The sequence below is a fragment of the Lissotriton helveticus genome, chromosome 4_1, assembly GCF_964261635.1.
Source record: "Lissotriton helveticus chromosome 4_1, aLisHel1.1, whole genome shotgun sequence".
NCBI lineage: Eukaryota > Metazoa > Chordata > Amphibia > Caudata > Salamandridae > Lissotriton > Lissotriton helveticus.
The window spans coordinates 74,944,330-74,962,282 of NC_136063.1; the positions used below are offsets into that span (position 1 = coordinate 74,944,330).

At 44.8% G+C, this 17,953-nt stretch overlaps 1 protein-coding gene across 1 annotated transcript in view; it reads left to right on the top strand.

Annotated features, from left to right (window-relative positions):
* Nucleotides 1–17,953, top strand: part of LOC144828340 (riboflavin transporter 2-like) — a 150,934-nt gene that overhangs the window by 41,157 nt on the left and 91,824 nt on the right. The window contains exon 2 of the mRNA XM_078686462.1: nt 9,434–10,531. Within this exon, the coding sequence (XP_078542588.1) occupies nt 9,513–10,531 (1,019 nt within the window). The 5' untranslated portion in view covers nt 9,434–9,512. The remainder of the gene's footprint in view (nt 1–9,433; nt 10,532–17,953) is intronic.

Sequence of the window (17,953 nt, forward strand, 5' to 3'; positions counted from 1 at the left end):
TTCATTGCTCAATCCCCTAGCCCAGACCAATGTATAACCCAACCATCGTTACCCCAACAGCAGACTACTGATGCATCGTCAGATATTATAAATCTTTCTTCTGACATATTTAACCCAATCTTTAATGGTAATGTGGGAGGTGGGCGGGACCCCCCTACTCATGATTTTGATATACTGGTTTCATTAGAGGCTTTAATCAAAATACATCTGAAACCCATTGAGTTAACATTGTTAAAAATCGAAAAAGCATTAGAATCATTAAAATCTGATTCAAAAACTAAGAATAGCTCAATCCCTAACCCCACACTTTCTGTGGCCCAAACAAATAACCCTAAAGCGAAAAATGTAGGGGTAATAACACTCCATCCAACTATACCCCAACAAACACCCCAGGCTCATAAATCAGTGACAACCACAGCGGTAGTCCATCAAAAACCTTTAAGCTCAAGTATGCAGCAATTGTCATCCACTACTGCTGCAAAAAAGAGCCTTCCTCCACCGTTTGCTCCGCCCTTGCCACCGGCCCCACTCAGTACTCTACCTAATGTACCCATGAATGTAAAAACACCAGCAACCAAAAATGCAGCATATAATACTAGACGATTTGGAGCTTGCCCCGCTCATCTCCCCCCGGAAGCAACCCCATATGTCATTATCATGACTGGGGTTCCTGTGTTGCACTCTAACTCAGAGGAACCAGGTTGGTCACTAAAAAATAAAGTGCTTCATTGGCTTTCAAGCAACAGGCCACTTCCCCCCTACCTCAATAACAGAGTTATCTCAGTTCGTAGAGTCCCATGGGTAGGGAAGGAGTCTAAAACAATCCCAGGAGATTGTGTAATAATAAACTTCGAAGATCCCCAAACGGTTGAATACATTTCCTCTTGGAGTTCCCGTATGTCCCTAGAGGGAATAGGGACGAAAAGACTATCCTTTTTCTATCCTCCAGCCAAATCCCAAGCACAAGGTCCAGAGTGGAACTGGACCCAGGTAGGAAGCTGGAATAGAAAACCGGACCGGTCAAACTGGTTGGGTCAAGGAGGTGGAGACACCACGCCTTATCTTGACTGGAGAGGAGTTTCTACGTATAATAGGTTTGACTGTTTAGAGATGGTGGATTGACCACCATCGGACAAACATTTGAACAACGGGAATCCCCCTCCCTCTGGTCTATCATCACCTACGTCAAGAAATTACTTTCCATCTCTGATCCCACCACCAGAAGCAATGTTAACTCCACCTGCTGTAGTCTCAGCGGACGTAGTAAACATACACCTTCAACATTCTGCTGATATTCAGCCCGGTCCCTCTAACGCAGATAATTGCTTAAGTGATACTCTGTCCTGTCCTCCTAATACTGATAACTGTACATCTATAGATGGTCCAACATTTAATATTGAAACTTCATCGACCCTGCTAGTTCCTATATTATTCTGGAATGTAGCAGGTCTCTGATCGAAGATTCTACTTAAATCATGGTTGGAATTTGTAACTGTTTATCAGATAATTTGCCTGCAAGAGACCTGGACAATCGACCCTTTACACATCCAAGGTTACAAAACATATCACTCTCCAGCGTGTTCAACCACCCACGGAAGACCTATGGGAGGTCTAGCAGTATACATCTCCAATAACTTGGCAGTAAAGAAAATCTCCACCCTGTGTACCACTTCGAATTATCAAATAATAGTGGTTATTTTTAAAAATGGCACGTCATTTTGTCTTATTAATTTTTATAATAATTTGTCTCCAATAGAGTGTGCGAAAACTGTGTCTGCAATTTCCATGTCTATAAACGATTACCGCTCCAAGCAATCAACATCTGCTTGTAACGTGATATGGGGAGGGGATTTTAACGCCCCTTTGTGTGCTAACTACAAAAGAACTAATTGTGGCCTTCTAGATGAAAACGATTGGCCATTGACACACTTTTCCCATTCCCTTGTAGGTGACTCATTTAACGACAGCTGTATGTCCCTAGAACTGATGTATGCTAACGAACTTGCAGACCCTCCAGTAGAATTTAAACCTACCTTCCATGGTAGAGGATGTTCTAGCACTATAGATTTTATATTGTGTTCTTATTCTTTAAAGGGTATACTTTTTCAGTTTGCTACAGGTTCAGAAATTTCAGGAGACCACTTCCCTAACAGTATTGTTCTTAAGTTAACTTCGAACGATTCCTATCCTATTAGGAAGAGCCTACTGACCCAGAAATCATTGACCATGGATAGAACCAATGGTTTCTCCGTGAAATGGTCAAGGATTGATCCATTAACAATAACAAATAAGGTCATATCCAAGGCACTCCCATGGATAGATGTCTGTTTGACGGCGGACTCTCCCCCTGAGCAAATTATATCCAGCTTCAGAGAGATCCTAAAAGCTATTCAGACTGAACTACAGCGTAATCATAAAGTAGGTAACCACCCCGAGCCAAGATGGTTTGACTCGGCATGTCGAAAAGCGTTAACTGCCCTAAAAAAAGCATTACACAATCCAACTAGAGACAAGAACAGAGTAGCTAAACTAAGAACCGAGTATAAACAGGCCCAAACCAACTGTAAAAAGAACCACAAGAATAAATTGTGGGCAGAACTACAGGAGAGTTGCCGCAGCAAGGACAGCGCCCAGTTTTGGCAGGTAGTTAAATCTCCTTTCCTGGTTGAGGCAAATTCACATCAGCATTTGGACGTGGCCGTGACTGCAGATGAGTGGGTGACTCACTTTTCAAAAATCTTTAGTGACTCCGGCTCGATCTGTGCTGCACAGGCCAACTTAACAACTGATTCCTCAAAAAAAGAGGTATATCCAATAGATCTCCATTTTTCTCTTGGTGAGGTCACAAGTGCTCTATCCTCCTCAAAAACCGGGAAAGCTCCTGGTCCTGATGGAGTTCCACTCGACATATTTGTCACCAACATCGATCTATGGTCCCCAATTGTCACCCAGGTGATGGCGGCAGTTTTAAATACTGGCCTTTTGGACTCATGGTCCTCCTCCATACTCCTCCCCATTTTCAAAAAGGGTGAAAGAAACAACCCTGCCTGCTACAGGCCCATTTCCCTCCTGGATTCACTGGGGAAGGTCGCGGGTCGCCTAATCCTGGAACGTCTCCAGGATTGGGCGACAGAGAAGAACATCATCACCGACCTCCAGTATGGTTTCTGGGAGGGACTGGGTACAGTGGAACAGGCCTTAAATTTAACCCTGTTAATGGGAAAGTACGTGGGAGCCAAGCGGGGTAATCTATTCTTGGTTTACGTCGACCTCAGTGCGGCGTTTGACTGTGTGATCCACGCCAAGCTATGGTCCATCTTGGAGGAGCTGGGTGTTGATCCTCCGCTCATCAAGTTTCTGCGCGAGCTTTATTCTGACGCCTCGGCTTGCGTAAGATACGGGTTGGGCGGTGAATTAACATCCTCTTTTCCTATAACTCGTGGAGTCAGACAGGGCTGCGTCTTGGCTCCCTTCCTGTTTAATTTATACACCAACGGCTTGGAAGCAGCCATGCTAGAAGGGAGCCAAGATTTACCGACCATCAACCATCGCCCTATTCCAGCACTACTTTATGCTGACGACTCCGTCATCCTTGCCAGAACCCTAGTACAGCTACAAAAGCAGTTGGATAAATATTGTAACTTTATGCTTTCGTTAGGGCTAAAAGTGAACAAGAGTAAGACTTTCATCATGCATACAGGGCCCAAGATAAAAAACTCCAAACATCTAGTTATCGAGCAAATTAAGCTTGAGCGAGTAAGGGAATATCCCTACTTAGGTATCTTAATTGATGACCACTTAACCTGGAAAAGGGTGATGGTATGCAGAAAATTGCTCTACCAGAGAGCGACTTCTGCCCTTGTTTCTTTCTCCAGAAAATTGGGCAAACCAACACCAACAGTGTTGCTTAAAATTTACCTAGCGAAATGTCATAGTATTGCAACATATGGAGCAGGTGTATGGGGCTACATAAATACTGATGACTTGCAAAAAATCAGAGACCGCTTTGCTAAATATCTATTGGCACTCCCACAGAGCGCCCCTACATACGGTTGCCATATTGAGCTTGGTATTGACTATCTGGTAGACAATATTAAATGTCAACCAATTCTCTTATGGCACCGTATTTGGACAAAGCCACAATGCCATCTAACTCGTGCCCTGATCTCCGAATGTATGGAATTGACATTCTGGGAAAGAATTCCATGGTTAAAGTATGTCGCCAATTTTTTAAAGGACCTGGACCTTACTCACTACTTTACTGAGCCATCTTCTATAACAGAGATAAGCAGAAAAGCTTTGAAACACCAGTGTCTTAATCACTTAAGTGAATTGCGTCTCTCTGGCGAAGTAGCCAAACAATCAAATGTGCAAGTACTGATGATCCAAGTGTCCCGAGGTATCCAGCCCTACCTTACATTTTATATATCAAACCATGAAAGATACCTACTAACTAGGTTCCGTTTTAACTTGTTTTTTCGTTTGGTCACATTCCCAACAGTGTTAAATTGGTCTCATGACCTAGCAAAATGTCCCTGTGATCAGGTCTCCCCTCAAACGACTATTCATGTTGTGTTGTTTTGTCGTTATTATGATCAAGCACGTAAACGTTGGATCATCCCACTGCTGCGCCAGTTGGGGTTGAGGACCTGTCGCTCAGCATTTTTAGCACTGCAACATCTAGAAACACAGTACGTGGCAAAGAATGTAGCGATGTTTCTGAAATCTTGCTTAACAATCCGTAAAGCTATAGGAACAACCTCGAACTGAATTCATGATTAACTGTATTAATTTCTGTACATGGAACTAACTGTATTAATTTTGTACATGGATTTAAAAGATCAATCCTTTCTTTTTAAATTTTTAACTTGTTATGTTATAACGTGATTTTATGATGATGTATATAACTTTTATGATGTACTTTTTATGATTATCAAAATGAATAATCGAATAAAAGATTTGAACTGAACTGAAATAAAAAGTTGAACATTATAAAGTGTAAAAAGGTAAAATTGTTACCATAAATAAAAGTGAGATCAAGTAACCAGCCTAGAAAGAAAAGAGGTGAATGGTAACCCCAACAAGTCTTTTTAGATTAACAAAGGTAATGTAGTGGCATGAGCACGATCCAGCCGATGATGGTGACGAAGTAAATTCCACCCAGCTTGATAAGAAATCTTGGAGGTGTCCTTCCAGTTGGTGATGATGACCTGAAAGGAAATAACTAAAAATAAGTCTATACATTTGCCTACATTACTCTGAACATCCCAAACAGGCGAAGTACTACCCAAAAATACATGTACAATATCAAACGGAACATTGGTAGATATTATTTCATTCAATTTCAACCAAATACCAAAAAGTCTTAACTAAAGAGCAAAGGAAAAACATATGAAGGAAGTCACTGTTCTCGTGGATGCAAGACCAGCATTTTTTTAAGTCCAACAACTTGAATCTGTGCAGATCATTAGGGGTAAAAAAGAGTCTATTATAAAATAATATAAAGTCTGCGTTGTGCTAGCTGAGCGTGAAGCAGTATGAATTTTAGATCAAATGGAGTCCCAAATTTGAAACGAAAAATCCTGCTCTAATTCTTTCTCCCATAAAAGTTCTATTTTTTTTTTTTAAATATATTTATTGGTTTTTCACAAAAGTGGGATCTTGACAAAGAGACAAATGAAAGGGAATTCAAGACCCCCCCAACCCTCCTTCCACCTTTCACAGCCATTAAAAGTCAGTGGCACAGGTACAAAAAAGCATAAACAAAGGACAGAGATAGAAAATATAGTGGCAAAAGAACATACCTAAAAAAGGTATTGTAGGTTTCTAGTGACCCTACTATGTCTCTTGGTCCCCTTGCCCTTGTTGATCAATCCAACCCATAAAAGTTCTAAATTTGATTTAGTTCTAGCAACCACAGGATGGGATAGTAACTTATAAATGACAGCTGCTTTATACTGGGTGGAAAAATCAAGCGGGGAAGGGAGGGTCTGGCAGGCATGTCAGAGGAACAACTCTGGGAAAGGAGACAGGTCAGGGACACCCTGAGTAAGGGGTAATGAGGGGTCTGTGTAGAAGAGATACCATAAAGCTCTTGAATGTCTGAGAAGTCCGCAGGGGATCCATAAACAGGCGCTTTTTAAACTTATGGTTCTGGTTTTTAAATCACTGCACGGGAGGGGACCATGTTTGTTATCTTAAAAATAAACTACAACCTTATATCCCGGAACGCCAGCTTAGATGCAGTGAACTGTTATGTTATGTTATGTTAATTTCGATTTATATAGCGCCAAATCACCGACAGGTCTCTTAGCGCTTGCTTTGGGAACCCGTCCTGGCTTTCCCTGCAAGATAACCCCTACTGGGCATCCCCAAGGTGAAGACCAGGCATCCCATCATAGTGGGGCCGTAGTGGAGATTAAGCAAGCTATTGCCCAGAGTTGCAGAGTGTGAACCCATGATTCGAGTAGGCACCGAGGCGAGAATTATCGAGTCCGTGGACATTTTGAGCTCAAGACCCTGCCGCGTCAGGAATTGAACCCTGGTCCCGGGTCTGACCTCTGCATCAGGGTCTGCCTCCTCTAACCAGTGAGACACACTACTAATGCTATGCCCCAAACGTATGCATACAGCCAGATTTAGGAGCCGTCCCTTCTCTTTCCTGGCTCCAAACCACTGGAATCGGCGACCCCTGCCCATTCGCTCTTGCTCAGATCTAATCCTTTTCAAGAAACTTCTGAAGGCATGGCTGTTTGATCCTTACTCATTGGGTAGAACTGTGAACTGCTTCTGGAGGCTTGGGCGCCGAGAGATCCAGTGGGGGATGATTTGTGCGCATAACAAATAAAATAAATAAATAAGGGACCGTCCCCTTAGGGGGGCGCACTGCTTGCGCTGCAGGCAGGTGCAATGAATCTACGTCGAAATAATGTGTAAAGTCTGTAATTATCCTGAAGATCTGGCATGAATCTAACCCTTGTTGCACAACTCTGCCTACGATGAGGGTTGTGTGGTCACTTGAGATGTTGATTAATTCAGGAGTGGTAATAAACATGCTCAGGAGGCAAAGAATGTGATGACCTGCGTTTGCGTGGTTAGTCATTAGTCCAAAAGGCCGGACGCACTCTAACCACCACAATACCAGGTTAAAGGTATTCCGGGTGTCTGGGCACCACAGTCATCTGTTTTTGTGTTATAGGTTCTGTATTTAAGCGACAGCCTATCCATAAAATGTAAATGTAAATCCAGACACATCTTCTACGATTGAGGACCTTTGGGAATCAACTTGGTTGTGGCCCCAATTTAAAGTTATATTCAAAAAGCAATTGTGAAACCTTTCTTTTCATCTGGATTCCTGTGCCTGTCTTACACTAATGCAAAAACAACAATTAATGGACAGAATGCAGAACAATGTTATACATTCACCCCAGTAAAGAGATATGGGCCTAAATCCATAGTTTTTTTGCTCACCATGCCATTCCAGTTTGAACTCAGCCATATGCAAATCAGTCTTGACCCTGCACCCAATGGGAACAGTCCAGCCCAAACTGCAAGGCCAGGTCTTCCCTGGACTGGAAAACACTAAAGCACTTTGGCACTATAGTACCCCTTATTGATAGGGAGCCCTGAACCCCACTTAGCAGACGCTCTCCTGTTAAATTTGGAAAAAGTATTGTAAGAACAAGGTTTGGCCAGTCTGATATTGACTACAACGAAAAGGGAACATACTCTGTGCTCTGAAAGCTGCAGACCTTTCTTTCAAGCTGGAAACCTTGTGACAAGCCTGGCCCCCTTCCCTCTCATCCTCTTCCAGGTGACCAGTGGACAGGTTGGTCAGAGAGTCCTTTGGGAGCTGTAAACAGAATAAATATGAATCAGAGTATCTAACCTCCCACCCACCACGCAGAGCGGATACCCAGGGCCTGAATACAAGTAACAGCCCTCACTGCCGCATCTCAGAGCGGATACCCAGTGTGAGAAAGCGCCTCTTTTGCCTAGTTAGCCCCCCACATTTTGCCTGGTTTTGATGTGGTTTCAAATGTAGTGCACAATGTCCCTGCCAACCAGTCCCCCTGTGCCAGGGCTCCTTCCCTAAAACAAACTACTTCTACAGACGGTGAAATGGCATTTGTCTGTCACCGCTGCTTCTAATCAATGAAGTGGTCCCACATCATTGATTGGAGGCAGTAGTGACAGACTGATATCTGTTGGAATCAATGGGTGGACTACAAGGCTGCCTTGTACTATATCCCCAGTCCTGAAGAAGACACGTTGAGATGTTTTCTAATTACATTCCCCGAACAGGGTCGAAACGTTGACATACTCAAACAGACTGTGGGGAGTGAGTCTCTCTAGGGCATCAGTGCCTGTCAGCCTAATCCTGGCTAGCTCACAGTGCTTTACCTGAACTCCTAACCTTCCCAGAGTAATAAGTGATTTCAGCAACCTCAAACATGACCCTCTAGTTCCCAAGGGAACCGTGGAAACAGACCCACCCCATCTCACTCACTCCCGACTCACTTACTCATGCATGTCCGTAGTAAATAGAGGAAAGACACAAAGAAAGTTTACAATATATTTATTTAAACTATCATAGCCTGTTATGAAGCAAATGTGCTGAGATCATTGGGCAGGTGCAATTAAACACATTGCTAACAGACTGTATAGGACAACCATCCCAGCCATGGCAAATTATATATCTTTCTAGGTCTACTCTTACTATATGTGCACAGGGATATATTTGCGATCTTTGGGATTGGCCTAGGACCCCATACCTGGTGTATGTGTGTAGGTGGCCTGCATTATGAGTGCAAACTTAGTTTATACTTGGCTGCATGTCAGGCACTGCGTTTGCTCCAGAACAGTCCTCTCTGCGGAAATTCTCCTCTCTGTCCCCAAGGTTACAGAACACGGTATAAATGTTAAAACTATTGTGCTGGAGATGCAGCTGTGTGACCGTGTTATGTTAAATGTTAGGAACTGTCGCTGAACGACCAAAGACAACAGTACACTATGTTGTTATGTATTCCCAGCAACCTTTTACAAAATGTGTAGCCGAAATTCCAAAAGAGTCCCTGAATAACAAATGAAACGCACAATGTATTCTCAAAATAATGTAGCAAAAACAATTGTGTTATATGTGGCTATGCAGAGCGAGATGAGGCAGCCTAAAACATGTAGCGATACTAAGGGAGAACCAAATTGGGCCCAGAAGGGAAATCCCTACACAAACACAGTAGCAATGACGCCAGTGCCAGGTCCTGCTGCTATTAGTGTTTACAAGCTGACTTTTTGTGGCCAACACCTCTTACTCGTACACTCATTTTCACTTTGTTTTGGTGTGGCGTCATCGATCCTTTGTGGGTGGGCTGTGGAGCTGAACTTGTTCCCCTGATGTGCTCTTGTTAAAGTCCTGTTTCTCGCTTCATTCCAGGTGCAGCTGCTGTTGACAGGACTTCAGGCGCCTTCTACCAGGAAGTGACTTGTGGCAGCCCCAGTGAGGGAGTCGAACCATGGCGCTGGCGGTCCACGTGCTGGCTTGCCTCCTTGGGACGGGGTCGTGGGTGGCCATCAATGGCATGTGGGTCGAGCTGCCCTTAATTGTGCCTCAGATCCCAGAAGGTTGGTACCTCCCCTCGTACCTCACCGTCCTCATCCAGTTCGCCAATGTTGGGCCTCTCTTTGTGACACTGGCGCACCGTTTCTGGCCAGGCCGCCTCAATGAGGTTGCGGTGATCTACGCCATCCTCTGCGTTGGTGCCTTGGCTTGCCTGCTGCTGGCCTTCTTCTGGAGGGAGACCACGCTGGTGGCGGGAGCCCTCCGCAGTACCGCCCTGCTGGTGCTCATGTTCTTTCTGTCCGTGGTGGACTGCACCTCCTCGGTGACATTCCTGCCTTTCATGATGCGGCTGAAATCCCACTACCTGACCACGTATTTCATTGGCGAGGGGCTGAGCGGCCTCATTCCAGGGCTGGTGGCCTTAGGGCAGGGGGTTGGCGTTGTCCAGTGCATCAATGCGACTCACATATCAAGCAACACCACATACAATGAAAGTGATGGACACAAACTCCAGGCCATGTACCAGCCTGCCAGGTTCTCAGTCCAGATCTTTTTCCTGTTCCTCAGCTGTATGATGGCCACATGCGTCGTGGCCTTCTTCCTGCTCAACCATCTGCCAGTGGCACGGCGGGAGCGCGCCAAAGTGAGACTTCAGGGTAAATCCGTGCAGGTCAACGGCAGGGAAGATTCATCAGGATTGAAAAACGTGGAGGATCGACCAATGATCAGCCCTGTGGAAGGGTTCGAAAGGAAGGGCAAGAGCTCCTTCGGGGCTGGGACCTACTCGTGGCCGCAGGTCATCTACATCTTCATCCTGCTGGCATGGGCAAACGCCCTCACCAACGCTGTCCTACCCTCAGTGCAGTCCTACTCCTGCCTGCCCTACGGGAACTCCGCCTACCACCTCTCTGCCACCCTAGCTGCCGTTGCAAATCCTCTGGCCTGCTTCGTGGCCATGTTCCTACCAAACAGGTGAGGAGGTAAAACAGAGGGTGGAGGAGCATCTGAGCTAAAAGCTTAAGTTTGTCTTAAATTTAATTTAAGAGAAAATCCTAATTTAAGACAAAATCCTAATTTAGAACAAAATCCTAATTTAAGGCAAAATCCTAGTTTAAAGAAAAAAATCCTAATTTAAGACATAATCCTACCTTAAAACAAAATCCTAATTTAAGACAAAATCCTAATTTAAGACAAAATCCTAATTTATGACAAAATCCTAATTTATGACAAAATCCTAATTTAAGACAAAATCCTAATTTAGGACAAAATCCTAATTTAAAGAAAAAAATCATAATTTAAGACAAAATCCGAATTTAAGACAAAATCATAATTTAGGACAAAATCCTACCTTAAGACAAAATCCTACCTTAAGACAAAATCCTAATTTAAGACAAAATCCTAATTTAAGATACAATCCTAACTTAAGACTACTAAATGCCTTCTGTGAATGCCAAAAGTAGTAAGTTTAGGATTTTGCTGTAAATTAGTTCTGTGAATCGGCCCCCTAGTTAGCTTCACCCTGGAGGAGATTGTGACGGCTATCAGTACACTGCAACCAGGGAAAGCACTATGGCTAGATGGAATACCCGGTGATCTCTACCCCTCTGAGCCAAATATTTGGGCACTTTATTGAACTCAGTTTTTAATGTTATTGCACAAGGCGGTGTGGAGGGATATCCCTGGGACCTGGAAGGGCGCCGAAATAATCCCCATTTTTTAAAAAGGGATACACGGGACCCCTCTAGCTATAGGCATATTAGCCTTGTAGATACAGCACAGAAAGTTTTCTGCAAAATAATTTTGACTCATCTGCAATCCTTGATAGAGGAAAATAATATTCTGTCCCACTTGCAAGCTGGTTTTAGGGCATCCACAAGCCCCTTGGATCCGGCGTTTCGCTTCCTCCTGCTTATATAGAAGGGAGTTACGATTAATAAGGGATACCTGTATGTCATGTTTGTGGATCTCAAATCGGCATTTGACTCCATCAATCGTGCTAAACTATGGACTGCACTTAGGGATCTTGGGCTTCCCAGTGGCCTACTGCCACTAATTGTGTGTCTGCATCAAGATAATTAAAAGATGGAGCTCTGCGGGATACTTATCCAAGAGTGTTAGTGTATTAAAAGGGGTACGAAGAGGTTGTGTCCTGGCCCCAACCCTGTGTACCTTATTTGTGAATGAGCTTATCAATGCCCTATATGATTGCAGGGGTGATCTCCGAAACTTGCTGGTAGAGCAATCCCCTCCCTACTTTTCGCAGACGACACGCTGCTCATCTTCAAAACCCCAATGGGTATTCAGAATGTATATAACAGCTTGTAATGACCAGGGTCTTGAATTTAACTGTTTTAAGAGTAAGTTTATTGTTTTTAACGTACACAAATCTTTTAAAGAGAAACTGAGGCTGGGATTAAACATTTTAGAACAGGTTAAGGTTTTCGACTATCTGGGAGATAGACTCACAAGTAATTTGACGTGGTCTTCCCAGATACAAAAGAGCACCTATACACTTCAGCATGTAGATAATGCAATTGTCAAAACCCTTAACCGATCTGTGTTCCACCCAATTTCTCCTGAAATTGAAATCCATTGATCGAAAGGGCTGGGAGCTGCACCCTATGGGGTCGAACCGTGGGACACGGACCATCTGAAACAACTGGAGGTTACAGAAAACAAATTCATAAGCTCAATTCTAAATCTACCAATAAACACGCCACTTCTCCCGGAACGCCTAGACCTTAGACTAAAGTCCATCTCACTCATTGCCGTTTTGAAGGTCCTAGGGTTCTGGGTTTGACTGTGGACTGGTAATACCCAAATCACGGTCGAAGAGGCTGTAGATGAACTATTTACTTTTGAAAAACAAGTTGGGCAACTGGGTCGGTTTAAGGAGGTTCAGCAGTGGTTGTATAAAGTAGGTCTGGGGGTCCTGTGGGGGGACCCAAAATACATGACTAATAAAGTGCTCCCCCTTTTCAAAAAACAGATTTTGGGGCTATACTGAGCTGGCGTGTGTGAGCAAGGCGGCACCAGGCACTTTAACTGATAGATTTCTGGATTTGTAAAATTGTTTTTATTTTGATGGATGATACTGAACCTTCTCATGCATTTGTGCATTTTTTAAAAATCAGGGTTGAGGTTTTGCCACTTAATGCTACCAAAAGTAAATGGAAGAATACAACTGTATCTCCACTGTGTCCTGTGTGTAGCTTAAGCTCAGAATCAATTGAACATTTTATGTATATTTGTCCCCACTATGCATGCCTTACGAGTGTTTATATCTGACAAAACTAAATGGCTCGTGTTCACAATGACGAGATATCTGCTTTATGCTTGGCGTATTAGGATTATGCTGTTACCTATCAGCAAGGAATCAGCATGAACAATGACTGCTGTGAGGAGTGGCCCTCTATCCACATTTGTAAAAAAAGGTTGTGTTAGCCCCCACACAACTGGTGACTCCCCATGATGATATCCATATGAATCCTTTCATATTTTGGAATTTATTGCATTTTAATATCTTAAATATTCCCTGTTTCATCTTCATAACCAAGCTTATAATTCTGCTGTTTTTATTATGTATTTTACTAATATTTAATGTTCATTTTTAATTTTTTTATGGTATAACTGAGCTGCTTTGCTTTCGATGTGAATGGTCATAAATTGATTGAATAAACAACTATGACTTAAGTCTAAGTTTACTACTTTTGGGTATTCACAAAGGTAAGTAACTGCTAGTAACTTTACTACTAATAAACCTAGTAGTAAAGTTACTACTAGTAAGATTTACTGCTAGTAAGGTTACTAGTAGTGAAGTTACCAGCAGTAACTTACCTTTGTGAATACCAAAAAGCAGTGAACTTACACTTAAGTCTAAGTTTACTACTTTGGGGTATTCACAAAGGTAAGTAACTGCTAGTAACTTTACTACTAATAAACCTAGTAGTAAAGTTACTACTAGTAAGGTTTACTGCTAGTTGCAGTAACTTACCTTTGTGAATACCAAAAAGCAGTGAGCTTACACTTAAGTCTCAGTTTACGTTTGTGAATTGGGCCCACAGCCAGCTTTTCTCCCAGAATAATCAAGCCTGAGTGGTTTCATCCCTCGCCTTTCATATGATGCTGTGATGTGCCACTGCTGCAGCGTGATCTCAGCTGAGCTGATGTTATCACGTCCCGCGAATACAGTGCACACGGTGTTGGACTGGCTGTCTCTGGTAGGAAGGAGAAGCAGCTGACACATCAGCTCGAACGCACTCCCAGGTCAGTGCAGATGTGGTAGCAGAAGTGGGTGTCTGGAGACTTATTTACTGATGTGCTTCGTCACTGTAAACAAGCTTGTGTGGAGACTGGGGGATGCGAGTGAGGGAAAAAACACACTGGCGAGAGCAAGAAAACACATGCACTCCACTGGAGTGCTGGAACAATAAGAAACAAGCATTGGCAAAGTCAATAGGTCTCACCCACGATAGAGCTGTTGGATTTGTCATTGAGCATCTTAGCCATGCTGTTGCGCAGCGTGGTTGAAACTAAACAAGCATTGGCTTTGCAATGTTTTTGGTACAAAAGGGGGTGGTGATGGACAGAGCATCTGAATCAATCAAACACTCACACCCAGTCAAAGGATCTGGGTTTAATCCATCACTGTTCTTTAGCCCACTCTGCCACCCCAGTTCAGACATGGCTATATGCAAATCAGTCTGACCCTGTGCCTCATGGGAACAGTCCAGCCCGAACTTCCAAGCCATGTCTTCCCTGGACCGGAAACAAGCTTCCGGGGACCGGTTTCTGGCATTCCAGCCGTCTTCAGCCCGGCTTGATTGAATCCAGTGGCAAAGTGAGCAAGGGACTCATGTCTGAGCATACCCTGCCACACTTATGGCGAACAGAGAAAAACCAAAGGAAATGATGGACGGAGCGTTGACAATACAAGCACTCACCCCCAGTCAACTGATCTGGGTTTAATCCATCACCGTTCTTTAGCCCACTCTGCCACAAGCTTCCGAGGACCGGTTTCTGGCATTCCATCCGTCTTCAGCCCGGCTTGCTTTTGGCCGCCATAAGTGTGGCAGGGTATGCTCAGACGTGAGTCCCTTGCTCACTTTGCCTCTGGATTCAAGCAAGCCGGGCTGAAGACGGCTGGAATGCCAGAAACCGGTCCTCGGAAGCTTGTGGCAGAGTGGGCTAAAGAACGGTGATGGATTAAACCCAGATCTTTTGACTGGGTGTGAGTGTTTGAGTGATTCAGATGCTCCATCCATCACCACCCCCTTTTGTACTGCTTTTGCAATGTTTTTGTACATGTTGCACAACTGCACGAGCTGCTGTGCAACATGACTTATACCTACAAAGAGTTATGATGTGGCCAGTGCTGACTACATCATATAACTTTTTTTACCTTTAAGCCATTTTGCACAGTGATCCGCGCTGCTGTGCAGTATTTCTTGGAACAGCAAGGGGTCTTGGGAGAGAGCAAGGAGGGCAAGCAACATGGGGGAGGAGGGCGGGGAACAAAGAAAGCACAGTGGAAGGAGGGCACGGGGTACTAAACAGAAGGGGCAGAGGGAGGAGGGGGGCGGTGGCGAAACAGAACAGACAGCGAGAAGAGGTCAGGCCAGTGGGGAAACACAACAGACAGTGGGAGATGACCAAACTGAATGGACAGCGGGAGGAGGGTGGGAGTGGAGAATAATAATGGCCAACGGTAGGAGAGCGGAGGTGGCAACAGACAGGGACCAAATCACATTCACTCTCTAAGAGTGGATGTACAGAAGTTAATAAAAAAAGAGTTCCTGCAGCCAATGAAAGAACAATGGCCACAGGGATGAAGCTGTGCTTAGTCCCAGTCGCGGCCGGCATTAATCGCGGGTGGTGGGGGGTCGTGCGGGACGGGGGGTTTAATACATTCAAAAAATGTACCTGTCCACTGGCCGGGTCCCGTGTTTTCCTGCTCTCCTGCTCTCCAGCCTCCAGCAGGAACAGGAAGCAGGCAGCCTCCCTCCCCTAAGCCAATCACAACATTGCAATGTCAGCATTTTGATTGGTCGGGACGCCGACCAGCCAGGCACCTATGGGGAGGCCATTTTCTCCATGTAGGCCCATTTTAAGATTTCATTTTGTTTACAAGAGAATTCTCAAGACCAGCGTAAGCGCTGTGTAGGTGAAACTTAAAAAGGACATAAGTAGTGGAAATTTTCGAGGAGAAGGACCGGCAGAAAATGGTCATGGCATGCCATTGAGTAAGAAACAGGCAACTGAGAGTGACAGTAAAGCCAACCAATGGTAAGCAGTGGGCAGACTGGAACCCTCTCTATGTTCTTGGTAAGCCCACAATATGTTTTATGCAGCCAGACACCTGGTAGGCTCCACCTAACTAGGAATACAAGTCCCAGAATGCTAAGGAAAAAAAAACCTAAACTGGTACATGCAAATCCACCGGGCGAACTTGAGAGCTTTGCTCTTGCATGTGATCCATGCGCACGCCCGCAACCCCTGCACACTTTGTAAGTACTTTTACAAGTGTGTCTAAAATACAGCTTGGCCTTTTGCAGAGCTGCAACGCGCCTAGTGGATCAAGTATCTTGCATTTCTGATTTTAATCTTTCGTGCCTGCTTTCTTGTGTACAATGGTGAAGCAGAGCTCGAGGGCCGGACTGGCCTTGTATTCCACCGGGCATTTCCACAGTGGGCTGGGGTTCTTGGAGGGCGATTTTGAAAGGCTAGGACTGGTCCTGGTGCCTTGTGACTTTCGTCAGCTGTTAATTGGAGTAAACACAGTAGGCTTCAAGAGCGAAAGAAGGCGAGGGTGGGAAAAATAAGCTAGAAAGAAAGTGGTCAGAGAGGAAGAAGACAGAGGGGAGAGAAGGAAAGACAGAGAATGGATGGAAGGTGAACGTTAGCACGAGTGGCTGAAGGGAGTGGGCTGTTTTGACCATTTTTGGCAGGACTGCTTTTGGTTCTCAGAGCTCTCAAGTCTCCCAGGTCGCTGTCTGTGTAGTCATGCCAGTCTAGGTTTTTACTTTGCATTCTGGGACTTGTCATCCCCGTCTTATAAGTGGATGAAGATGAATATAAGACTCAGAATGGCCACCGTCGATGACTATGTTGAAACCTTACTGCGTGCCCTTTTAGGGACCGTCTACCCCCCCCCCCCCACACACACACACACTCCTGCTTTCAGTGGAGCACGCCCACCGGGCCCTGGGACCTCAACATACACCTGGGGTGTCCACCTGACCCATTATTTCTTCTTGCCTACACTACAGAGTTCGCGACACGATCCTCCGACTAGCTCTCGAGCTAGGAGAGGTGCACCATCAAGGGAACAGACTCTCATTCTACCCGGATTTCACCAAGACATTCCAAAAAGCTTGCAGAGACTTCCCACCTGCCAAACGGCTGCTAACAAAGATTCATCTCACCTTTGCTCTCATGTACCACGCCACCATTTGCATCTTCTTCAATAGCAAAACTCATTATTTTAAGGATCGCAAGCTCGCTATGAAGTTTTGCTGCAAAAAAGCCTATGCCTCAACCAGTGGCGGCTCCTCCGCTAAGGCGCAAGAGCTTTGCCCCACTGCACAAAAAGGAAAAATAGAATGACAATAACGTATGGTTATTGTCAATTTATTTTTCCTATTGCATGCAGCCTGGGTGCCCAGTGACTGCTTCTCCGCTAAGGCGGAGGAGCGTTGCTTCACTGCGCAAAAAAGAAAAAAAAATTTTCAGATTGCATGCAGTCAGTGGCCTATGTTGGGTGGGGCTGGCCAGAACAGGGGAGGAGTGCATTGCATTGCAACGTTGTGATTGGCTCAGGAGAGCCTGTGTGCCGGGTGCTTCCTGCTGCCTACTGGACTGCAGAAAGGAAGAGGACGCAGGGGAGGCGGCGGCTGGTTGGCCGTTCGAAGGTAAATATGTTTTTTTTTTTCTTGAAACTCCCCCTGCCCCACCACCCCAGTCCGGTAGAAGTTGCTACTGAAGATTGTACACGCCGATTAACGGTTAAGGGGAGAGTAGCCATGCACCAGGGACACCATGCCTGCCCGAAACGTAAAGATTGGCTGGCAGAGGCACTCTTCTGCCAGCAATGCCTAGTGAAAAACTGGGAGCTAATGCCAGAGAAAAAACAACTGAAAGACATAACTTGTATTTGTAAAGTGCACGTTCACCCAGAACGGCATCTTGGTACTGAATAACAGATGTTTATTGTTGCCAAACTCAATGGTACTTCTTTTATCGACCTCAGAAGGGTGAAAGGCTGAGCGTACCCACTGGGCTTTGAACCTGTGATCTTGAGGTTGAACACGTGCCCCTACACTGGGTGCATTGGTCCACTAACCCACCAGACATGGCCTACATGGTGCTTGAAAATTCAATAAAAACATACATAAA